General features: G+C 40.7%; 1 protein-coding gene across 1 annotated transcript in view; it reads right to left on the bottom strand.

Annotated features, from left to right (window-relative positions):
• Nucleotides 1-2,058: 2,058 nt before the first annotated feature.
• The window catches only part of MPPED2 (metallophosphoesterase domain containing 2), a 92,505-nt gene continuing 68,494 nt past the window's right edge, over nt 2,059-26,069 (bottom strand). The window contains exons 4-6 of the mRNA XM_054390552.1: nt 8,554-8,669; nt 5,664-5,777; nt 2,059-2,177 (exon numbers count right to left, since the gene is read on the bottom strand). Coding sequence (XP_054246527.1) covers nt 2,059-2,177; nt 5,664-5,777; nt 8,554-8,669 — 349 coding nt within the window. The remainder of the gene's footprint in view (nt 2,178-5,663; nt 5,778-8,553; nt 8,670-26,069) is intronic.

A 26,069-nucleotide genomic window follows, 5' to 3' on the forward strand; every position in this document is an offset into this window, starting at 1 on the left:
TCACATTATTACAGATGCAGATTAATGAAAACAGTCTTACCTCTTCATGTCTGAAACTGGATTTTCACAGCCATCACTCATATTTTTGAGCAAGACTCTGTTATTATGTACTTAACTGTATTGCAGTGATACCAGCAGGTCCCGCTGCGTTTGCCATTCTACTGACCCCACACTCCCCTGCAGTTCTCTTGCCAATGGTGGATCCTGCTGTGGCCACCAAACTGAGAAGAGATCCAGATAAAAGTGATATATTTCATCCATGACTATTCATTTCTTAACCCATAGTGGATGAGGACGAGACACCTGCAGCTCGATACTAATGACCAAGTGAGGAAGTAAAAAGGTTACTGCCTAATCAATTTTCCTCATGTCATCTGGAATAGTATTCTACAAGGCTTAACTGCACAAACTTGGTTACACTGAATTACAAGATCTGAAGACAAAACCTCTTCTGTCTATAAGGAATGGAAAGATAGATGGCAGAGAAACGGAAAGAAAAGTCCTTTGAGTGCTTTATCGACCCCACTCACACCTCGTGAACAGTAAGCAATAAAAATTTATTGAGAAAGAGAAAAGTTCTTACTTACCCTTATCATTGCCCCCCCCCAACCTGTTAATGCCACAGAAAAAAATGCAAAATTCCCTTAAACCACATATTTAAAAATCTTGCAATTTTATTTGCATATAAAGGCCGCTAGATATCATATCACAATAAATTTAAAGAAAACAACTGCTTCTCTAAATTCCATTAACAAGGTAACATAAAACAGAACAAAGCTCAATAGCATTTACAGTGGTAGAACAGAAATAGCTATCTGCAACGATATTTTGTGCTAGCGAGATTGCATTTACACACAGTGCAAAATAAGAAAAAGGAAATAATAATAAAAAAAAAGAAGACAAGAAGAATATTTAAATATAAAGGACAACTAAGCCTTATTTTAGTTAGGCTTGATTGTATCCATTTGACTCTATACATGCCTGGACTACGACAAAGATTTAACTCAGGCTCTTGAAGGCCTTGAGCACTTGGAAAATGTGTCACATCCTTCATAATTTAGATGTGTTGTACAGCATAATTTTGCAGATGCTATACTGGCAATATTAAATCCTAGCTTACTTATAATGCACAAAAAATACATATATATATAAATTCATATTTAAAAGGAGTCCACATTTACATTTTTTCTTTTTTTCCTCTTTTTTTTTTTTTACTGCATGAAATACCTGCTCTTTGCAGCTTTCACCCCCAGTCTTTTAAAGCTAAAATAATTTAAAAACAAACAATAGAAGGCAGAGATCACATACAGGCTGTGGCTAATCTATATCAGACTTTAACATATGAAGCAGGGAGAGACAAACAACTCAGAGGTCTGTTCTCCCCTTGATGCATTCTGCTGTTAAGAGAAACAAGTTCCAGCACACACATATACACACACATCAAGAGGTAAATGGACCCCAAAATATTGTTTGTGCTATTAAAAAAATTGAAAAATAAAATTGATATAAATGGAGATGAAAAGCTAACATCTAGACCTAGGGAAAAAAAAGACACTTAAAAAACCCCGACAATAACATAAGTTGTGCAAATTTGGGTGTTTTTAAATGCTGCCTATTTTTTTTTCTTTTAGCTTATAATATAATATTAAAATAAGGTCTCTCACTTATTAAAAGAAAGCTTGGCTGTCCTTTTGAGAACACTATAACAATTTACAATGGCAAATTTATTGAGAAGAACAACAACGACAAAAAAAAAAATTCATTTTACAAATTCACAATGCTTTATCAATTTAAAATGAATCCTGCACAACCTCTAACTTTTCTTCTTGTTTTTTTTTGTTTTGTTTTGTTTTCCTTTTGTACCAGCAATTTACAAAAAAAAAAAAACAAACATCCCAACCTCCCCAAAACCCACCCCAAATGAAAAGAGCCCCACGGTTCCCCCCAAATTCCCCCTCCCCACCCAATTTTGAAAGAAACATGTAACAGAATGTAGGGTTTCGAATTAGAAAATGGCAGTTTATGGACCTTCCCCAGTTCCATATGTGCAGTAGTGCTTCATGATCCTTGAGGGGTTGGAAGGTCAAATATAATTGGAGGGTTGGTTGGTTGGAAGCTGACTGTACATGTTGAAGCATTGATGTAGGTTGTGTAACCGTCTGTCATAATGCCATAACCTGTAGGGAGAATGTGTCACACTTACTGCAATATAAACAAACGACACCACCCCTGGGCAGCTGCACTGAGAGCTCCTTCTGGGATCAATGCTTCCCAGTCAAATTGAACTAATCCCCTCAAAATGATACAAGCTCTCGAAAGCTGCTGAAAAGGCTTGACTGGAAAGAAAAAAAAAAAAAAAAAAGTACTGTGTCCTGTGTTTGAAATAAGAAGTGACACTTTGGGTTTATGTACAAACTTTTCCCCCCCACGGAAAATCCTCTGTTGCAAGTGGATACAGCAGAAACAGAGACAAAATCACTTCTAATTTCTCACTTTGTGAGCTGTGGTTTGCATGCCTGTCTGTCATAAGAAGAAGGCTAAGTAGGAGAAAAGCTTTAGTTTGGTTTTGCCTACAAAAACCCCTCTCTGGGCAATGAACTAAACCTGGTGAGCTTTCCCTATGCTAACTCAAATCATAGGGGTTTGAAGGGACCTCTGGAGATCACCAAGTCCAACCCCCCCTGCCAAAACAGGATCACGTAGGGCAGGTCACACAGGAACGTTCCTCATCACAGGACTGCCAAGCTGGTGTTCATAATGGCCAGGAAACCTCAGGAATGCATTATCAGGTTAAAAATATGCACACAGATGTATTTACTTTACACACATTGTGTGTGTTACCTACCTGTGAAAATCATGACTAAGGAAAGGAAAGGAAAGGAATCTCTGCTATAAAGACAACAGGGCACTGGTGGTCAAGGGGCGGGGGCATAAAGATCATTAGGGGACTGGAGCATCTCTCATATGAGGAGAGACTTAAAGACTTGGGGCTCTTTAGCCTGAAAAAGAGGAAACTGAGAGGGGGTCTTATCAATGCATACAAGCATGTAAAGTGTGGAGATTATGAGGATTAGGCTGGGCTCTCTCCAGGTTGCCCAGTGATAGGACAAGGGGCAGTGGGTACAAACTAGGACAGAGGAGGTTTCACCTGGACTTAAGGGAAAGCTTCTTTACTTTGAGGGTGCTGGAGCACTGGAACAGGCTGCTCAGAGAGGTTGTGGAGTCTCTGTCACTGGAGACTTTCAAAACCCGCCTGGACAGGTTCCTGTGGAACCTGACCTAGCTGTACCTGCGTGAGCAGGGGGGTTGGACTAGATGATCTCCAGGGGTCTCTTCCAAACCCTACCACTCTGTGATCCCTAGCTTAAGCAGGAAATTGAGGTGAAGGTTAAATAGATGACTGCTTTTCATTATGAAGCGATCTTGATAACTCACTCCTGAACAAAAATGCAAGCAGCAGCAAATTATTAATCAGAGGCTTTTCATACCAAAGACTTGACTCCTCAGTAACACTATGGCACCAGCTCCAGGATGGCTGAAGACTGTTTTCAATCTTCTAAACAGCTGGCCAGCAATGCTCTTTTTCAGAGCAGCAATGTGCTTTTCACTGCTGGCCTCTATCTTCTCTCCCACTTGCCACATGGGAGTAGGACATAACAGTGTTGTGCACTCCAGTAATTTGGGGCAAGTGGAGAAAGCAACCCATGGACTGAGCCACACCTGATGCTTCACTCAGCAAATGTGATGTGACAAAATGACTGATAACAGAAGCACTTTTCAGTTGACATCCACAAAAAGCTAACAAAGAAGCTAAAAAAAAAAATATCAAGGAAGAGTTTGGCACCAAAGACACTTTTTTAAAAACAAAAATAAAAAGATAAGCAGTTTCATGAAGCAAGAGAACTTCCCATCTTAAACCCAGAGGGGGAAAATATTTCTTTAAAACCATTATGATACAGTACAGATCACTGCTATCTGAAAGCTACGATAAACACAGCTACCCACAGTGTCTATCAGAAAGAATAATCACTTCAGAATTGCTGCAATGTCCACCTCTGTTACTTTATTTATTTAGACTGGCAATTTTGATTTAGATCATCTCATGGTGGGAAAACTCTTGTTTGTGGTTGTTCTTGCTTATCAACCAGGAAAAAAAGCTTGCATCAACAAAATGTGTGTATTGCCTCTGTTGATTTAATGGGATGTGGTACATGTTCATCTCAGCTGGAGTTGGATGAGAATTAATTGCATTGTAAGATGATGCTCTTAACACTGGGCTATTTCTTTCTGTACTAAAACAAGCTGTTCTTATGTCTTCTGTGGAAGAATTACACAGGATTTCAGCTTTCAGTCTTCTTGTAAGAATTTACTTGAACAGTCACTTTTGATACATGCTGCCACCTTCCTATGACATTTAGATCTAAGGTGCTGCATATGGTTCCCTGATGTTTTCCCATAATAATGATCTTATAAAGTACTTTCCCATTACTTAACACTGTTACAACTAGGAGTTTCCTCACCCAATGTGCCTACAAAGGCTGTAGAAAATATACATGTTTTAACTGGAAGTCTTGCTGCATTCACTCACTCTTAATAGGCAAGGATTAGTATTTATACAAAAGATCCATTTTTTTTCTGGGTGCATTAAAAGACTGCTATTCGTGCAACAATAATTAAGGTCAGGTCAGTATTTCAAACTCCATTTACAGATAGCAGGCATGAAACTCATTGTACGCAGTCACAAAGGCTTCCAAAAAACCAACACTACTAGCTGATAAAGCTATCGGTTTTTCACTTTTTCTTTAAAAAGTCCTCCAAATCTTGAAGCCTATGGAGAACCTAGTTAGAATTAATGGAGAAACCTCCAGGGGGGACAATGTAAAGAATTTAATGTGTAATTTTGAGTTCTAGGGTCATGAAGTCTTACATTCTCTCTCAGGCAGAACTCCTGGTGTTTGTCTCTCAGCCACATGAAAGCTACAAAACTGTATTAAATATTTAAGTAGCTCTGAAATGTATTTAATATCTCAGTCCTCTCCAGTGCCACAAACTGAGCTTATTGTTTCTGAAGGCTCACACTCTGCCTGACCTGGTACTGACATTGGGGAAATCTCTTCTAAACTATGAGACTGCTAGAAGATAACACATACAGTACAAACTGTGTTACAGAATGCTTTTAGAAACGTATGCAAAGTGAGTTCTGGCAATCTCTCCTCCTGATGTCTGACTCAAGATGCCCTCCTTTCCTTAGACACTGAGGGAGATGAGCTGAGACAGTAAGATGTCTTCCATTTTCTTTTTTTTTCTAGCACCTTTCTTGGCTCCCATGCTTGGAATAATGGGGATAAGTTTCATTTTGGCTTGCAAATGTGGGAAATCTCATCTGTTTCTCTAAGTAAGTTTGTCAGAATTTGAACTGCTTTGAAATAACCTGTATAGAACAACCTTTGCACAGTGAAGAATGTAGGTGGCTAAATGCAGCACACGTTCTGAAACAGACTGTGTTAATTCTGGCATAAATTGTGCATGCAGTCACTTCCCTCAATTCCCTCCCCACTTGAGACCAATATGCCATTCTCCATACTTTGCAGTGCACCACCAGAATGTGCTGCTTTGAAATCAGCCTGAGATCAAAGAGGGGAGGGAGTAGTGCTGCTCCTTACCTTCATGAATCCCCCCAAAGACATGGAGTTTGGGCCTTACTCGCCTCTGCACCGTGTTCAACAGTTCCACACAACCCACTCTCTGCAGCTCCTTTGGAACCCAGTCTCGAAAACCTGAAGGCAAAATGCAATCAATACTATTAATTTTCTCTATTCAGGCAAGGTTTCAGTAGTCTTTCAGGAAGTAATAATTCACAGAAAGTTTATTACATTATCTGTAGTCATAACCTCTCCATTAAAGCACACAATGGCTTTTAAGAAATGTTTCACTGTCACTTAGTCTTCCTTAAGATTTCCTCCCTCCCTCTGCATTAATGTTTTTCTGGATGTGATTTGTTTTGTTAAACTATAGGTTTAAACTCATCTTCCACCTTGAAACCCTGGGACGTTTATTCCCGGTACTGGCGTCAATTTTTCTTCCAGCAGTCAACTTCCCAAGCCTGGTTACTCCAGAAATGAAACACCTCAGGAGGACCAGCTGGTCTCTGACCTGATACCTCTGCCACCACAAAGATTTAAAAGTCTCACATAACGTCCAGAGGACCAGCCTGCAAGTGTCAGGTTAATTCTGAGCCTTGGTCACCACCAACAAGCGATGCAGCAAAATATCTTCCACCAAGCTAGTGCTAACTGACTGTGCTACCACTCAACCCGAGGGATAATATGGAAAAATGCACAAAATTGACATCACTTATTAGTGTTTAAGGTGGTATAAGTGTTTAAGGAAGTGTTTAAGGCCAGGCTGGATGAGGCTCTGGCCAGCCTGATCTAGTGTGAGGTGCCCCTGCCCATGGTAGGGGGGTTGGAACTAGATGATCCTTGTGGTCCCTTCCAATCCTGACTGATTCTATGATTCTATGATTACAGAAGTATGCTGCAAGGACTAGTGATGATGAGGACCATCAGGGCAAGATGAATGAGGAGGAGCAGAAGGGAAATCAGGAGCCACATCCAACTGCAGCACTTGTCCACTGACTTTAGAATAACAACATCCTGTGCCACGTGCATCCCAGGTACTAAAACCATGTTGTGATGTGAACTTGACTGAGTTTTGGAGAGAGCAGAGTCCAGTTACAGCTCCCTTAATATTTACATAATTGAAAAAGCAGCATTTTGTCAATATTATCATGCAGGCTGAGACTAGACCTCCTCCTTTTGAGCATGTTACTAACACCTAATCTGTGTCTGCAGTTAAAATATGGTGCCAACATTTTGAAATTTAACTTCATTATCCCAATCAAATGAAAACTGAAGTGTGTTTAGTCAGTTAAAGCACTCATTGGTGTCTGTCTGCAGCATCACAGTGTTTCTGTAGGAACCCAATTCAGAGCAGATGGATTAGCAACCCATTGAAAATAGCACCCATGAAACATTACCAACATGTTTGTGTGGGGGGGTTTGGTTCTTTAGGAAAATAAACAGGTTAAAAGAGTGCTATTCAAAGTGTGGGTTTTCAATACCCAGTGCTCTCCACTGTCAGTGGATGGTGCTTCACTGATTTATCAAAGCTGCATGCTGGTAGCTCTAGTAAGATTAAAGAGAATTTGCAGATCATCTTACAACATTCTCTAAGTAGTATTAAAAGGGTAACCAGGATATAAAAGGATCACCAAGTGCATTACTAGTCAAAAACATTCTGGACTTTATTTTCCTTAGCTCTGCTTAGATTGCTGACTCCTAACTTAACTGTGATAGAAAACGAAGTGCACATTAATTCCTGACTCCACAATTGCCAACAAGCTCCGAGTGCAGTACGCCAGCCTGGTAGCACTCACACTTTATAATGTCACCCTGCAATTGTGAGAAGTACTTTTTGTATTCACTGCCACCTCAAAAGTCAGTGACTTCACGTGATGATCTGAAGAGCTTACTAAAACACTGACACAGTCACAACCTATTAACAATAATGAAGACACTTCTTATCCTGATAAGCCATATTTATAAAAGGCAGATGATCATTGTTGTAGAATCAACTGAAAGATTTAAAATATGGTCCTAGGCTGCTTCCCGTGTGTGTCAAAAAAAAAAAAAAAAAAACAGTAAGTAACATGTGAACAATAAGTATCTCGTGGACTGTAAGACAGGGAAATGACAGTGGGAATTTTCAAATGGTTTTAGTGTGGGCTTTAATGACTTTAGCTATACCAAAACTGGGCACTCTTACCTCTGCTGACTGACCATCCTACTGTCTTCTTGAAACCATCAGAGCTTACTTTAGAATTGCTCACATTTACAAGCTAAGCAAAATGTAACTAAACAAAAAACTTCCAAGTATTTAATGAAAAAATCAAATTGTGCATTCATAGACTTGTGCTCACCTGTCATTAGTCTGAGTAAGGAACAATTATCTGAGAATATAATTTTACCCCTTCACAAATTTGCTATAAGCCAATTAGTAGCTTTAAAATTACTGCTACATATTCTAAGTTTACAAGGACATTATCAAGGAGAGTATGTGACTGCATACTCCTGAACTCTTGAGTATGGATTCTAAAACCTTAAGGTAACTGTCACTGCAGTAGAAAAATGTTTTAAAAGTGTTTTAGTCAGTCTCTGAAAAATAGAACAGAACTAGAAAGTGTTTGTCAGATGAATCATAGAATACTGTTCTTAAAAATAAAATGTCAACATACAAAGGCTGTGGAGTCAGGCATTTGATCTTCCCTAGCTTACATTTTCCAAGAGATTTAGTTTTTATTAAGAAAACACCTGGAAACCCATCACATCTGCTAAGCCTAATCATCACTTTACACTTCTTTCAAAAAGGCATTTTAATTCAGAGTTTTTAACCAGGATATGATTACAGTGTAGAATGATACAGAATTATTAATTTCGTTTTGAAAGTAAAATTCTCATGCAAAATATCACACACAGCTTATTTTTCACTTACCAAGGGGAGGTCCATGTGTCATTAGTATATCAATTCCCTCAGGAATAAGGTTCCACTTGTCTAGCAAAGACTGACCTCTAGGTAGGTTAAAGCCCCATCCATTAAACCACGGTGTCCTTTGGGGGAAAATAAGAATAACTGAATCAGTGTAAAATAAAAATCTCCTTCTCCAATTTTTCTGAATTAAAACATCTTCTCTGCTTCAGAGATGACTTGCAGACAGTCTTTTTGAAGGGGATTCCTCTAAAACCAACTGGATCAAATACATACATGCATACATATACTAGTCTAGATATTTGAATTTAGATTAGTATTATTTGCTCTTTTTGTACTTCAAGACTGTTCAGCCCTCGGGGCATTTACTCACTGGGGAGAAAGGAAAAAAAAATAAAAGGTTAAAATAACACAGTCTTTTCTTTCTTCCTTTCCTTTTTTTCTTTTTTTTTTTTTCCTTCAAAAATTGGGGCTGCTCAAGCATAAGAACTCCTCCCTTATGTTACCTACCAAAACAAGCAAAAAACATTCCAAAGTTTTTTTGAAGGCAAGAGTCAACTTCTCCCAGCCCAGGGTGGCTAGTGGGTAACAGCTCAGCAGGAAGGCTGGATGATGCAGTGGTTGTAAGCACCATCTGCACTACAGCACTTCACCAAACTCCCAACTTGCTACAGTTAGTACCTTCAACACTGTCACATAATTTAACTTAGAATCATGGAATTGTCAGGGTTGGGAGGGACCTCAAGGATCATCTAGTTGCAACCCCCCTGCCAGGGGCAGGGACACCTCACACTAGATCAGGTTGCCCAGAGCCACATCCAGCCTGGCCTAAAAGCTTCCAGGGATGAGGCTTCCACCACCTCCCTGGGCAACCTGTTCCAGGGAGTCACCACCCTTATGGTGAAGAACTTTTTCCTAACATCCAATCTGAATCCACCCATTTCTATTTTTGCTCCATCCCCCCTAGTTCTCTCACTACCTGACATCCTAAAAAGTCCCTCCCCAGCTTTCTGTAGCCCCCCCTTAAGATACTGGAAAGCCACAAGAAGGTCTCCTCAGAGCCTTCTCTTCTCCAGACTGAACAGCCCCAACTCTCTCAGTCTGTGCGTATGTACTCTTAAGTATTAGTTCAGTAGGATGACATGGGCTACATCTATTATTTGTTAGTCAGACACTCGGACCTTCTGAGCCTCCTAGGGGTCTTGCTCACAGGGTTATTTCCCCTCACAATGACTTTTTAAAAAGGTATTATCATGTAAAATTCATTTAGCATTTCTCCAGGAAAACCTAGATCCTCAGCCTCCTCCACCACAGCATGGTGTTGCTCTGAGACACTGCTTTATCCATCAACTCAAGCACATCATGATGAAAAGTAGAAATTCTAGGAGTGTTTTTTCCACATGTAACCGCCAAATGGAAAAGTTTTGATGCAGGTATATACTAATTGTGGCAGTTTAGGCTGGGTGCCCCCTGCCACTGCCGCATGAGTTACACCTCTGGTGTCCTGGGTGCTCACCCAGGGGGGCGGACACAGGAAATGGCGTATTTCTACCCATAAATCCTGCGCCCCATAAGGCCATCTGCAGAGTCATTCTCTTCCTCTTTCTTCCCTCTGCTCCCATGGGAGATGTCCTCTCTTACCGGGTAATGCCGGGGGAGTATCCTCAAGGCCTCTTAGGCCTGTCTAGGCCTAATGCCAGGAGGAGAATGGAGGGGGGGGGCAGTCTCAGACCTGGCCAGCCTGAGACTTGCCTAGCAGTAGGAGGGGGGGGAAGGAAGAGCCCTGAGGGATTGGGTAGACCCTCAGGTGAGAGGAAGGGAGGACTGGGAAGCTTTTGGGAATTCTGTGAGGGGGTTCTGTATGCTTTAGGATGTTATTTTCCACTATGCTTTGTAGTTTGTAGTTTTCTGTAGCTTCACCAATTCGTTTTTCCATTTAAACTTTTTCCATCACTCTCCAATCCGTTTGTGTGTGTCATTCTTTTGTCCCTTTCGGGGAAAGAGATGTTCTGGCTGGCCTCAAACCAGCACACTAATAAAGCCTTTCCATATCAAGTAGGTACACAGAGCAATTTTCTGTAGAGATACTACAGGATTTACACCTGTTAGTAACAATTTTTAAAATAGTTTTTAATAATATTGCCCTCAGTTTAAGAGTTTTCATCTGTATGTTTTTCCTAAAGCTCAGGGAATAATTTAGACTTCATTTTCTGGGAAGGATATTCCTGTCCTAGCTCTAATCATCTGGGGGCATCTTTCTGAGAGTTCAAGCTACTCCTGCAGCCTTCTGTGCACTGCAGTTCTGTAAAGAAAACATAAAAAATTGGTAGGGGGAGAGGTGGAACCAGCCACAACCCAATCTTAAAGAACCTCCTGTACCTTCCAAATTATGCATTTTTTCAGCCTCTAATATGCATTTAAGTGGAAATTTCCTGCTGAAATTACACTTTTGGGGTTTTGGGACCTTTTTCCCCAATTATTTTGTTTTCCAGAAACAACAACAAGACCAATGAAGATTACACCCATTTGTAAGTGTGGTCTGAATTCCTAACAGTATGGGAAAACAGCTGGTACTGCCATACTGGAGCAGGAAGGTCACTGGTGCCTGAGTAACAAATAATAGTCATAGCCCATGTAGTCCTACTGACCTAATACTTAAGGGTAACACACACAGAGAAACTTGTTCAGCCTGGTTGCTGGATGAATAGTAACAAAAGATGGGAAAATGAGATATTAGTTAAAACATTTTAATGTGAGCTATGAATTCCTCATGTGCATAGCAATGACACTCCAGCTCTCACTGCTAGCTTACTCTGCACCTACTGCAAGACCTAAGAAAGTTTCCATGTTTTAAAGTCAGGTCAGCGTTCCTCGCTCACAGGAGGTCTGCATCCAGGCTGAAGCATGTGCCTTAGCTTTAACTGAATCTCAAGTTTCTGCTTCCCTACAATTGACCTTTCTGAAATATGGATCTAAACTTCCTTTCCAATTATGTTCTTAGGCTTTAACATATCAAGATTCTTGTAACTTTCAGGGCTGCAGTTAAAAGTTAAAATACAGTTTGGCTAAACATACAGCTGCTTAAAAAAAACAAATGTACAGCTCAGAAGTTGAACTTTTCACTGTCAATTAATGATTCTTTCCCCACTTGCATTTCTCCTGCAGATAATACTGTAGTTACTACACCATAGTTAAACCTGAAATGTGAAACCACATCTGTGATCTCTCTGGGGCTCTCTGGAGACTGCAACCACAGAAAAACCTGGATTTGTCTGCAGGTTTTTTATTTTATTTTCTTCTGAAGCATGAGGGGAGGAGGAGGGGAACCCAAGCTCCTATATATTCTTCATTCAGCAGCCTCTGTAATTAGCTGTGACTAAGAGGCACCACGTGGGAATCCACTTGTAAGAAAACTTTCGAGAAACCTCCTCCATTATGCAGCATGTCCAAAAATAAAAATAATCAAAAAAGACAGTCAAGTACTGAGAGCGACGAGGATGCTTAGGGGACTTGAGTGTCTCCCCTCTGAAGAGAGACTGAGATCCCTGGGGCTATTTAGTCTTGAGAAGACTGAGAGGGGATCTGATCAATGTCTATAAATATCTGAGGGGTGGGTGTCAAGTGGAGGGGGCCAGGCTCTTTTCAGTGGTGCACAGTAATAAGACAAGGAACAATAGGTTCAAATTAGAACATAGAAGATTTCACCTCAACATGAGGAGAAAACTTCTTTACAGTGAGGGTGACAGAGCCCTGGAACAGGCTGCCCAGGGAGGTTGGGACATCCCCTTCTCTGGAGACTTTCAAAACCCACCTGGATGCATTCCTGTGCAGACTACCCTAAGTGACCCTGCTTTAGCAGGGGGCTTGGCCCTGATGATCTCTTGAGGTCCCTTCCAACCTCTGATATACTGTGATACTTCTTTAATATACTAAGTAGTTTTATACAAAATTAATAAATTGAGGAGAAGAGCAGGCATGACTGGAAGAACACCTGGATTACAGGCTGAGGTTCCACAAACCTGCCTTGCATATTCAGCACAAGCACTGCACCCTGACTGGGCAAAGCAAGAGCCCCTGGGTTTCTGAGGGAGTTCAGCTTCACCAAAAATGTTCAGAATCCTACCAAGAAGAAAAACCAGCTTTCTGGCACAGATTCAGGTTTAGACGAGATCACAAGGAAGGTCACCCGATGTTTGCACTACACTGTGTTACAGTGCAGATGAAATGGAGTTGATGTAGTGTGAATCCCATGAGGGGACAGATGAATAGCTAGTACCCCCAGCAAACTTTAAATGTCTGCAGGACAGACAAAGCCTGCACCATAGGTAGGCAGCATCCCATCAAGGGCTATTGGATTGGGATATTTTACTCCCATTAGTGCCCTTTTATGCATATGTAAGAATTAAATAGAGTCACTCTCAACTTCTAAATAAAGCAGAGGGGAAAAGTTGTGCGTATAGCTGTGTGTCTTCTGCACCTCATATCTAGGAAGAAATTTCTATCTTGAACTTTGGCTGCACCCACCTGTGGTAAATTGCAATCAGGTACAGATAATTAGTAAAGGCTACTCAGTCATTAGTAACCATATTTAAGATCTGACCTATTTTCCTTTCCTATGAAGCTCCAAGTAAAAGATTTCAGTTAACTCCTAAAACCATTAATAGTATAACTCATTTTTAAGTAGCTGTTGAGACAAGAATGCTATCAGCTGTTGAATAATGCCACAGGGGAGGTGCAGATGGAAAACCACCAGTGTTAGTAGTGAGAGATTACAAATGATTTTGTCCTTTCACATTTGGCAGGCCAAAACACTTCCTCTTACCCAATGCCCAGCCTGACGCAGTCCCCACTTTCTTGGGGAGTCAGCCCATGTCCTGGAGAGCCTAATTGAGCCTCCACCCATCAGAACCATGCCACACCTCACAACATCCTTCAGGTGCCATCAAATCCTCACAGTAATTCTTGATCCCTGGCTCACCTGACAGCTCAGCCCTCCCCTGACTGCAAAGCTTCCTCATCATTTAGGGCCAGCAGTTATGCTGGCACCAGATGTGACACAGGGAATATCCTCTTGGAAGGCAGACACCTGGCCCATCATTACTCTCTTCAGTTCCTCATTTTTACACAGGAATCCCCATGGATCCCCCTCCACCTGGCATTTTGGAAGTTACATTTTCTGCAATTAAAAGAATGCTTATGCAGTAGGCTGTGTATCATTTTCACACCCTGTGCTGCAGGAGACACAGATATCACTTGACAGAATACCAAGAAGGAGGAGATCTTAAGCTTCACAAAAAGACTCAACCTCCTCTTGCAGGTGCATTGGGAGAATTCCCTGACAAGACACACAAACCCATCTGCTTTTAATGGCAGAGAGCTGCCTCTTCAGCAGGTGACTAGATTTCCTCTCTCCCAAGTAACTTTGTGTTGTTCTACTATTACACTAAAAAAAAGCAGCGCAGTGATGGAGCATTATTTTATGACACACTCCTTGGTGTGTACACCTCAGAAGCAACCTTGTCACATGAAGACACAAGGCCATGGCCAAGTTCATCCAGGCAATACAGGAATTTCAATCTCCTACTACCTACTTTCATCTCTTCTTGGGCTCATGAATTTAATTACTTGATCCTCAGAGTTCAACAACTCAAAAGGTAAATGTACAATGAGACCTTTTAGAGACAGGTTTTCCTTTTACCTCCACCAAGAAATCCATTTATTTCAATAGCTACTTCTAAACAGGATTAGAAAAGAAATTAATGACCTGACAGGTTTTTAATTCTGTGTATTCATTCTTTCTTAAGGTTTTCCAGCCTTTTAGGAAAGCCTTAATTTTATCCTTAATCCAATGAGTAAAGTGCACAGGAGGCAAAAAATTGGAGTGTTTCCTTCCACAGGGTAACAGCTGAGTGGGTGTCTAAAAAGCATGGCAGCACTTCTACACAGCTAATAACGATAATGAACTGCTCTCTATTTGTGCCAGCATTTGAACAGAACACACAGACCTGGCTCACGAGGGAGCGAGACAATGCCACAAGCAGAACGAAACTGGTGGGACAGGACACCGATACGTGCTCCTGGACTTGCTCAGTTACAGCACTAGCCAAACAATCACGTCCCCAAAGTATCTCTTACAGTCCCAGATGAAAGCTGCAGCAGTGCAGCAGACTAGCTGAGAACAAACTGCAGAGGGGGGAAAAAAAGTGACCTTTGTGCAGAGCAAAGAAAAGGCTTTCAATCCTCCTCCCTCCGCCCCAACGCTGCACACGAACGTTTGCCAGGGCAGAGCAGCACACACGTGCCCCTCTCCATTCAGTCAATGGACAGAGTGTGCCTAGTGGGAATACACAAAAAGGGACTGGAGCATGGGGAGAGGGAAAAGGAGAAGAAGGAGAGTGTGTAATCATGGAAACAAAAGGCTGAGTAGGGCAAGTGCGCAGTGTACTAAGGAAGCACATTTTACAAGATAGGAGCTTCTCTAAAGGCTCTGAAATTTGCCTTTGGTGCTATAAAAGCATTTTTTCAGTTAAGGTCTTCCTTACAGTGAATATTCAAATGCTTTTTCATAATGTAACAACCACCAGGAAATCTAGGCTAAATGATTTCCTAAATGTGCTTGTTACATGTAATGTTGTGATACCAATAAAAGGCACAGTCTGGTGGCTCGAGCTGTACTTCATTCCCACTAGCATTTACCTGCCGTGCCTCAGTGTCCCATTTAGAAAACAAGGACAATAACACACAACTGAAAGAAGCGTCACGGGGTCTGGTTCCTTGGGATTCTGCTTACCCTGCATCTTTAAACAGCTGAAGCTCTTGCAAAAGCAGGTTACCAGCACTGTGCCTGCGTTAGCCATGTTACAGGAGTAAGTGGACCTTTAGCCATGCACGTAGATGGAAAATAGCAGGTGAAAACAATTCCCTCCAGCATCTTGCAGATGTTCCCTCTTTTAGTCTCAGTGCATCTCTGCCTTTGCTGCCTCCAGGCTGACCCAGCTAAATAAGCTCTGGTCCCCAAATCTAAAGATTACCTCTGAGGAGATCTTTCATTATTTGGTTTCTCTGATGGCCCATATCAACCACTGACATCCTCTATCCTGTGTCTTGACAGCACGCTGCATTTTAGCAGAGGAATGTCTATTCAGTTCACATGTTTTATGTTAACAATACCAGAGCACCACAGACAGAATTTAAGACCATAAGTCATCTTTGGGAAGAGGGGGAGGTGCAATTTTTAAAAAGCAGAAGGACACTGAGTAAAGAAACACGAAAAATACACTAGGGTTTAACAAACATGAAAGCAAAGGAGAGGGAAGAGATTAAGTTGCTAACGTCAGGGAGGATCACAAGACACAGAGGACAGCAGGATGCAGAGCTCAGGGCTCCCTGAGGACCGGGGTAAAGAACACACAAAGAAGGAGAGGAGAGGACACCACCAGCATGCTAGTGGATACTGGAAAGAGGAGAAAGGGAGTAGATGAATTTCTGAAGTTCAGGACTCAGAAAACCTCTGCTCAACTATCTGAATTGCTCATCAAACAGGAAATTTCCTCCAAACCTTCTGAGGTTTTCCAATCCCTAATTGTATTGCAATTATTTTATTTAGGGCTTTACTTAATGAGGTCTGGGAGATATTTCAATATCCCCAAAATATGAAAATAATTCAAACTTGACTCAAGGGCTTATTTCATTCTACTTTTAAAAAGAGCAGCAATACAAAGGCCTAGTAACAGAAGCAAGTATTAGATCTTGCCTATTTCTGTGCTACATGTGGTTGAGGATGGCTTTGAAGGATAAGACCTTGTCTAAGCTAGCATCAGCCTCAGCTGGGTCCATGTTAGGTACACTACGTTTTCCTGCATGGTGATATGAGCACTGTGGCAGCAACTCAGAAATGCCACGCTGGACTGATTTGCAGCACCTCATCTCATTCCAGCGTGAGCACATTTCTCCCTTCATTTCCACACTGCATCCCTGTGCAAGGTATATGCACCCTTGAAGTGTGAAAGGATGCCTTAGTATTTAAAAGAGCTAAAATGCCTCAAACTGTTAACAGTAGAATTTTGTGGTCTTGTAGAAACACAACGATTATGATAGACACAGAATATCTATTCAGAAGAAGGAGCTCTCTGGTCCTGAAGCTCATCACAACATAAACCAAATGTTCCTGGTGATGAACAGGCCAGGGAGCAAAAGGGAAACAAAAGGAAAAAATCAGCTGGCTGAAATTTTGATTCAATTTTGCTCAACAACTGTGCATGTTATAGAACAACGCCTGCATGCTTGGCTTCTTCCAGTAAACATGATCATAGTACACTAGTTGTATTACATATTAAATTAATTTTCTACATGCCTCTTATTATCCATGCAGGAAATGTAAACTGACAACACTTCTACCACAGGTATATCTGGTAGAGGGTTTCACTAGGAGCCCTATTTCTGTGATGACAACACCTATTAAAGCAGAGCAAAAGCAAAAGGGAAGTCAAGAGCTCTCCCCAACACACCCATACTTGTGCAAATTTTTGATCCACCGGGGCCCTGCTTGACATAAAAAAACCAAAGCCTGTATAGGTGTAATTACATCCAAAACTTTCTGTTGAATATTTTATATATTTATAAAAGTACCACTTGGAAAATTCTAACTGAAGGATAACTGCCTTCAGACCAAGCAAGCTACATTTCAGTGAATTGTGAAACAAATATTGCCAGATATAAGTTAATACAATAAATAAAACAGTGAAAAGAAGTTATACATGCCAGCCCTACTGGCAAATTTGGTTCTTGATCTAAGAAACAGCCTCTAGAAACTTTGTATTTGTGAATGCAACTTTAAACAGAATTCTTTAGCATTGGGAGAGAGTCTCTGTAGCTCCTCCAAGAAGCTGTGCTGGTCAGGGAACAGCATTACTACTTACTCATTAATAAATGCTGAAGCCACAAACCAAAGGAATTCCAGATATTTATTTTTATGCAGTGTTTCAGCACCTTTACCTAACTTTACATCTGTGACCCATGCTTTCTTGATATACACAACAATGACACAACGTGAAAGGTGAGTCTTCCCCCAGAGGATTTGTTCTGGCTGGGGACTCCCAAAGAACTACAGAGGCAATGTGCCTCTGCTCAGTTCACTGCTGCCCAGAATGACCACAATACCCCCACACATCCATCATCAGTCCTGGTACCAGCTCCAGTTCTTGCAGCCCCTGTCTTGTTTGAATCTTGACTAACAAAAGAGGGAGAACACTGGATGATGTCACTGATTCTATAAGCCACGGCACAAAACCCAGCCACGAATAACCTTGAAAAAAAGCAATAGCTGGGCTACCCGAGAGGAAGTTGCTTTTCTTCTTACTCTGTTGCTCTCTGAAGATATATCCTCCAAAATCAAGAGATTTGTCATTTTATGCTTACAGGAATACCTATTAAGCACCACATCTGTTTTGAAGCACCTTAGGAATGAAACCCATCACCAGCATTCTTCATCTCTCACAGTAAACCTGTAGTTAGTACACACTTAAAAAGGACTCTGAGGTATAAAGTCTCAAACAGTGAGCTTACAGCAACGCCAAATTCAGCTCTTGTTTCTGCACTGCACTTCCATGCTCTAGCACACAGCATCAAGAAGAAAAGAGTTCAGTTCTGGATATCTGGGTTGCTCTCGCTTTTCCTGATCTAATTTCCAGAGTTGTTAAACCATTTTGTTGTTTCTGAAAAGTGAAAAAAAAAAAAAACAAACCACCAACACTTCACTAAGCACAGATCTACAGCACAATCACAGGAAGTGGAAGGCTTTCCAAAACACTTTTCAAGTACTTCACAGGTAATAATTAATTTAGCCCTAAAACACTCTAGACAGAACACAGTTTACAGAGGCACTGTGTAGAACTGGATTGACTAGACCAGGGTTACAATATACATATATATATATATGACTATATATATAGTCCTATACCTATAATTAGGTTGACTATACCACGAATAAATTTGCCAAACTACATTCCCAAGTATCCTGCTTGCAGTGAATCAGAAGGCAGACACAGAATGCCTCCCTCCAGGATTTTCACTATTAATCTTTAACAATAAGTCAATTATTTCTATCTACTCCAATGATTTAAAATCAGACACTGAAATTGCTCATTGCCAGATGGTGCTGTTTATCTATAAATACCATCACTATTTTTATTTATGTTTTGCCCAAAATGTTGCCTAGCATTTTTTAAGATGAAGTGGAAAATTTCCAGTATGCCAAATGGGAAAACCAAACAAGGTTCACATTTATTGATCTTCCATGCACACTGTAGGAATTCATAACATAGTCTTCTGAAACTTTACAGAAAAGAATGTAAGGCCACAGGATACTCCCAGCATGTCTTGTTTGCTTATGTCTGTGCTGCCTTCCCTTTCAGCTTATTCTTGAAGCTGGATGCAAAGTCACCCTTGCTAACCAGATGAAAACAGCCAAAACAACCCAAGAGTGGCCAGTCTCACAACAGATACTTATTTGGCATTTAGGTACACCATAAAATATCATGGCTGGACTTAAACAGTAAACCAATTTTATTGCTTAAAGTTTTAGGGCATGTCATTTATTTAAAAGATGAGCAGTTTTGCTTCATTTTCTTTATTTATGACAGCTTTTGCTTTGTGCAGAAGTTTAACACATCTGGCCTACTCAAAGTTTCACCTTTGCTGAACACTGTGATCCTACTTTTAGAGTCTGCAGGAAGGAAAAGTTAGCAACTCCTGTCCAATCTTCATCAGAAAAACCCCACTGTTACTTTACGTGTCAAATTCTGTCAACTATAAAAAAAAAAAGTAGTAAAAAAAGTTATCTGGGGAAGGGGGTGATTATGGATCTCCAAATGCATATCACACCTCCTTCTCTGCTCAGGAGACCTCAGGAGACTTGTATGCAAACTAAGTTCACACGTACAGAAATCCTGTGCCCTATATTGCACCATGTGTGAATATATATATATGTAGACATGTATAAAAATACATTTATCTCCTGTTGCTCTGCATATGACAATGAGCCCAACAAAAAAAAACCCCAAAACCTTAAAGAAACGGTTCAATGCAACTCCCAAACCAATGAAAACTGCAACAGCTGTGACTGGGATCAAGCATGATCCCAGTAACATTAGCTAATATTTTCAGGTTATTACCCAGAGGAGCTGTCTTTACATATAAGCCAATTTAGCAAATCAGTTAAAATAATGCAGTTAACTTGATCAACAGTTGAACAGAAAGAAAAAAGAATGGCAGAAGAGACTAAAATTAAAAACAAGAGGGTTATAAAGAAAGCAGAAGCTGCTGAAAGACTGCAAAGAGCACTTGGCTTCACAGAGGTAAAAGGAGCATTATTTTAATTGAAAAGAATCTATTTAAGCATGGGTCACTTGCTTTTTGTTGGCTTCAAGATCATTAAACAAGGAGCTCAGATTACACGTGGGTCAATTTACACAACATTTCATTTTAGGCTCACCCACCTACATGTTGTCCCTTCAAAGAGGTTTGTGGGAGACACAGACTACCACTGACTGAATGAGAGTTAATTTGACTCTTCTAGTGAAAAAAGCCTAACATGAAAACTTCAGCTAGAATAATTTTTACCTCAGTAAAAATCTCCACCTGATCAACAAAACACTACTCATCCTCTTACCAGTTCTCACCTTGATGGCGAGCAAGAATTCTGACCTCCCTATCTCCCCAAGGCCACGTGCAACACCTACTTCTCCTCAAAAGAGTGTTAATGGAATACAATTAAGTGCAAGCAAGCAACGGGTAGGAAAGATGTATTTCTTATTGACCACCAGTTTTATAGAAAGCTTGAGCTGTCTTCCAGCTGGATAGCAACAAAGTTCAAAAGCCCCTACTCAGCTAGCTGACCAAACTGCTTCGCCTAGAACTGCAAAGCACCTGCTCCAGTCAGAGGCACTGTCTGGAGTCCCATGTGCTGGCATGGTCTGATGTTTCTGGTGCTGCAAATGCTGTGCTATAGTTTCACAATGACATATCCAGCCCCTGGGATCACATACACTTGTAGTTTTAAAAAATACACTTCCAAAGACAAGTTGTGAGCTCGTATTACAAGTTCTCACCTGAAGTAAATTTTAAACTGATAGTTACAAGCTTATGAACTGGTGGTTTATAATAGAAAGGCAGACTGACATTTAAATAGAGTGGCACTAGAATAATGGCTTTACATTAGTATTTTATGGGAGGCTGAATAACCACAGAGTTAACACACTATATTTTCTGGCAATAAAAAGATCTGTGGAAAACAAAAGGTCATTTTATTAGATGATGTAAACGAATTAGATTTGTATTGCATGGTCAAGAGAGTAAAGGAAAGATTAATTCTTAGAGAAGTAGTCAATATATCAGGATTGCTGGGACTGGTTTGGTTTTAATTCTTTCACCATGCTGTAAAGCCTGCGGTTCACAGCCCACAGCTGTATATTGCTATACCCTGTAGGTTTTAATACAGGACCTGGACTTCAGTCTCATATGATAAAAATCTGAAACTTGCAGTAGGCCATTATGTGGGCAAACTATTCATTTTAAATTCACCTCCTTGTCGTGTCAGTGCAGAGGTCATCTAAAGAGGAGGCCTAATTAATCAAACTGTCAGAGCCAATGAGGAGGAGCATGTTAATAGGACTTTTATTTCACCCAGGAAAGCAGTGGTCTGACAGGAACCAGAAAATATGGCCTTGATGTTGCTGTTTATTAGCAATGCTGAGATCAGTGGTAATAGGTGCCAAGCAGCCTGTGTTTGATAAAGCACTGAATGTCAAGAGCCTCTACCACCTAGAAATTAGACTGACAAGAGGCAAGAATCTCAGCATATTGATAGCTACTGGAGGGCAGGTACGGTTTGGATGTGGTAACAAACCCAGAAACTGCACAGGACACATTCTTGTTTCTGCAAAGTAAAACAAAAAAGAAGAAAACCAAAAGGCCCAAAGCCCATCACACACCAATACCAAAACCTAACAGCTATTTTCTTGTGCTTAAAGGAAAGGCTTTGCAGTATTAAACCCTGATTTGGCATATACAGGCAACTAGCACAGAAAAGCCCTAAACTGGGTACAACAGCGCTGAACTTCAAGGACTGCCTTGATGGGATCCCATGCTGGTGCAAGGCCAGCACACCAGTGTGGTCCTGCATCTCTGTTATGCTCTGAGAGAACTGGCAGGACTGTAAAAGGTCTCAGGCTGGTTTAACAGCTGACACACTGACCCACATCACTGCAGAAGCTGCCCCAGATGAAGGAAGCATGGCACAGGTAGCAGTTCCATCTGTGTACCTCTTGCCTGTGTTACACTGGGCACTCAACAAGTGAAACCCTGGCCCCACAAACACAATGACAATGCTAAAATAAACACAGTGAAGATTTCATTTCCTATTCAAAACCTTTCCCATATAACTGATGTTCTTAACACAAAGTGCATGCCCATAGCAAAGAAGAAAACAAGCGTATCTAAAAGGGAGTGAGTGAGTGGGAGACAGAAGAGATGCTCACAGTTTCTGAAGGGCACTGGACTCATTTTAGCAGCAGCCATGGCATTTGCTGTGTGGGTGATATATGTAAAATTTTAAATTAATTATTTTAGTAATGCACCCCTACGTGATTTCTCAGTCTGCAACGTATTTTATACTTCAGGCCATGGTAGGCTTTATAATTAACTACTTTCTGAAGCCATTTTAATTAATTTCCCCCCCCCCCCCCCCCAACACCATTATTTCCAAATGAATAGAGCACTAATATTAAATAGCCTTCTAAACAGAGAGCTGCAGGAATCTGGTCTAGTAGGATAAAGCACTCAGAATCATGCCCTTAGCAATGCCCCCAGAAAGGTCTAAGCAAAGAATGAAGTGGCTGAAAGGAAATGCGTTGCCAAAGGGGAACCTGGGACACTGACAGAGTATGCAAGTCCCTGGCTAAGTCAAATTTTTTCTTGGTGGAAGTGGAAAGCTGCTATGTTTATGGCTGCTGCCATGGATCCAAATAGCCTCATCCTGAATGATCTTTTTCTTTTCTTCCCTGCAAATGCTCTATTGTCTGGATCTTCCTCTGAAAGCCAGCAATACCAAAATGTAATTTAATGATGCAGAGCTGAGTTCTGCATCTCCTAGGCAGTCGTGCTCCATCCTGGAGTTGATGGGAGGCTGTTGGAAAGGCAGGAGCCCAGAGTAGCCCTGCCTTCTGCACTGTGGACAGCTGTCCCTTGCAAGTAGACTAGCACAGACTGATCTACAAATGCTAGAGAGAGATGCTTGCAGTTAAGATATTTTTCTCTGGCAGAAAAACCACTTGGAAAGCTTCCTGCCTCTCTCTTGAGCCTTCTCTGCTCTCCCATGCCACAGGCACTGCTCCCTTCTGGTATTGATGAGACTAAGATGGGGTAAGTGTTTAAAAAAAAAACAGTAGAAGTCCTTTGGGTTTTTTTTGTTTTACAGGACTCAAATCTTCTCAACTGGAGAACAGTAGCACTGGGCTCAGGATTGGTTATTCTAGGCAGGAACTGCTTCCCTGGTGGCAAAATTCACTTAAAGCTTTACCATCAAACTACAGCTTTACAGATAAAAATGCACCCCTACCATAAAAGAAACATGTGAAGAATAATTAAGGGTGCTCTTCCCTTCCTAATCTTCTGCTGTTGACAATGTCCTTTCAAATGGTTAAAATTACATTTATTTGCCCTTGCAGTCTCCTACTTCCTAATATAAACATAAGGCACGCCCCTACACTTCACAGAAAAGATGTCAGATTGAAAATAAATGCAGAAAGCTAAAGTGTGGTCCAAATGACTACCTTTTTGAGCTTTAGATGGCTGTTTTCACAGCTACAAGAAAAAGAAATGTTGGTGGGTAAAATCTTAAAGGTTAGGAGCCTCATTTTTACATTTCTCAGTGGCAGCAGTGTTAAAATCATGTATTAAAGTCAGTTCACCATTAGCATATGAAGTAAACACCAAAATTTGGAACTATGCTAAGCATCTTTCAAAAAAGTACTGCAGAGGGTTTCTCTGCAATTGACAATGTATTACTTAGCCATTAATGTAGTATTTTATTAGTGTTAGGATTTTATTACCTACATTGTACTATTAGTTTACTGGGGGGAGATGGAGGTGTTTGCATTTTTTTATTGTTACACCTTCATCTACCAGCACTGTGTAGTTATGACCAAGCAACTATTTCTTCAAAGACTTTGCAGAAGGGTATTCAGAATTGTTTGCCTAACTCCAAAGAGGTATTTCTTTTCTTTTGGAACAAAAGAAAATCTGCATCTTAATCCCAATGACATTGCTGTAGGAACCCTATTTACAGTATGATTAAAAAAAAAAAAAAAAAAAGAGAAGTCCCTTTCTCACAGCCCCATTAAATCTTAGCCTCATTTAACTACTAGGATATTTTTACAATGGGTTAACTGACATACTATGATAAATGTCTGTATAACATCCTTCAACAATAGCCCCAACTACAGCCACAACCACAATGTGTATAAACACTGCATCAGTTTTAACAATGTGCCCTCCTGAATAGTAGGAAGTGAGGTAACACTAAACACATTTTTACTAACCCCCACATCTCCAAACCTCTGTTTTGCTTTAGGCTTTTTCACTGGTTTCTGTTTTGTTTTGGGGAGCTGCTTTGTTTTGTCTTCTCAGTGGGAAATGAAACATTCCCTTTAAAATTATGAGCATTAAGATGCTAAAGTTTTAAAATACTACAGGATCCCTTTGAAATTGTGACCTAGGCAGAAAGGTTTCCTGAAATTTGATTCTTTTGAGATAAAAGGGTTGGCAGCAGGATGAAAGCAGCCCTACCCTTTTTTTTTTCATGTCAGAGAAATGAATGGAATGGCTTATGAATACATGTAACTCACCCATTCAGGAGCCACACTGGTGCCTATTTGTCCTCAAGTATCAGTGTTAGGTTACTATACAGAGCAAAATAACTGTTAGGCAGCATTAACTCAATCCACAAGAACAATGAGGGCCAGAACAGGTCTTTAGAGACTTAAGCTTTTCAAACTTTGAGGTAATGCAAGGAATTAGAAGACATTTCTGAGAGACTCGTGCTTTCAAAACACCTTTATAAACAGTCAGCCATCGTAACTCAGCCTTGCAAGGAACACAGATCAGCAGTACCAGAATTGTACAACTACCTAAAACTGGGCAGGCTTGACTGCTCTCCTGTTCACAGCTGGCCTCTGATTTAATTTCACATCAAATGATATCGCAAAGCTGGACATGGTAAACCTACAGTATTTTCACTGGAGACTAGGGTCTGACATTCTGTCCAAATGAAATTTCCCAGTTGTCCCAAACACTTTTTATCTTATTTCCACACTAGCAGTTTGAAATGTCACTGTGTATTGCCACAATGACAGGTGAGCAAAGGCACAAGAAAGCAACAGAGCTGCTTTCTCCAGTGAACCACGCCTGGCAAATGTGGAAATCCATTTTTGTCCCTGGCTCCTGGTCGACTCCCAGACAGTAATGGTGACAGGGGTAAGCTCTGCAACACAACTTCATACAGGCTGAAATATAGAGCACAGGTTAAGAAAACTTTGTGTGCATCTATGTATGTATACACATATGCACTTTACTGGAAAACATCACAAAGGGCCAAATCTTGCAAATACTTTTTACTTTACTGCCACAAGTTCTCTCACTGAGGTTAGTGAGAGACTGACAGCTATAAACCTTGTGCAATACACAAGATGAAGTTGTGTGGCCATAATATGTATTTTACATGGAGCAGAAAATTGGGCCTTGGACAGAATTGATGAAAAAATAAAGAAAATATCCTTCAGAAAACTTTTGCTTAAGAGATAATGCTTCTTGCTCACTGGGATTTCAGAATCTGCAAAGACTTCCTTTCAGTGACAGTGGGGAGAAGACCATGGCAACAATGATCATTACCTTAACTCAGGTGAACGTTTCTATTAACTACAAGGAATTGTTCTAAGGACAACTTAAAGATCAAACTCTGAACTTGGGTTTTCCTTTTCTGAACATTTTTCTTTCTATAATGAGAGAGTCTTCTGCTTTTAAAAGGCAATTTCTTTGTATAGGCTTGCTAGATGGGTTTATATTACCAATTAATACCTAAGTATTGCATACTCTCTTCCATTTGAGTAACTGCCCACTGTGAATAACCCTCTGGTTTCCCTTACCTCAATGAGGTAAGAGACTTGCCACTTACAGCAATGACTCCTTCTGAGCAATGACAAAATGGAGCAGTGAGCATTTGTATGCAGCAACCTCCCTCTAGAAACCCAGCACCCGTATCAATGTGTGTGAAATGCTGGTCTCATTGAAGTCAATGCTCAAAATTTCACCCATGACTTATTTTCCAATAAGTCATCTCTCACTGTTCTGCTCTTTGATATCGCTTTCCTTCTGAAGAGTGCAGAAGATACCAAAAGGTGCATTTCTGTTAGCAACATCCATTTCAAAAGTCCACATTCTACCCTCTTTATAAGGCTCTGCATTCTCTG

The sequence above is a fragment of the Indicator indicator genome, chromosome 21 (genome assembly GCF_027791375.1).
Source record: "Indicator indicator isolate 239-I01 chromosome 21, UM_Iind_1.1, whole genome shotgun sequence".
NCBI classification, from domain to species: domain Eukaryota; kingdom Metazoa; phylum Chordata; class Aves; order Piciformes; family Indicatoridae; genus Indicator; species Indicator indicator.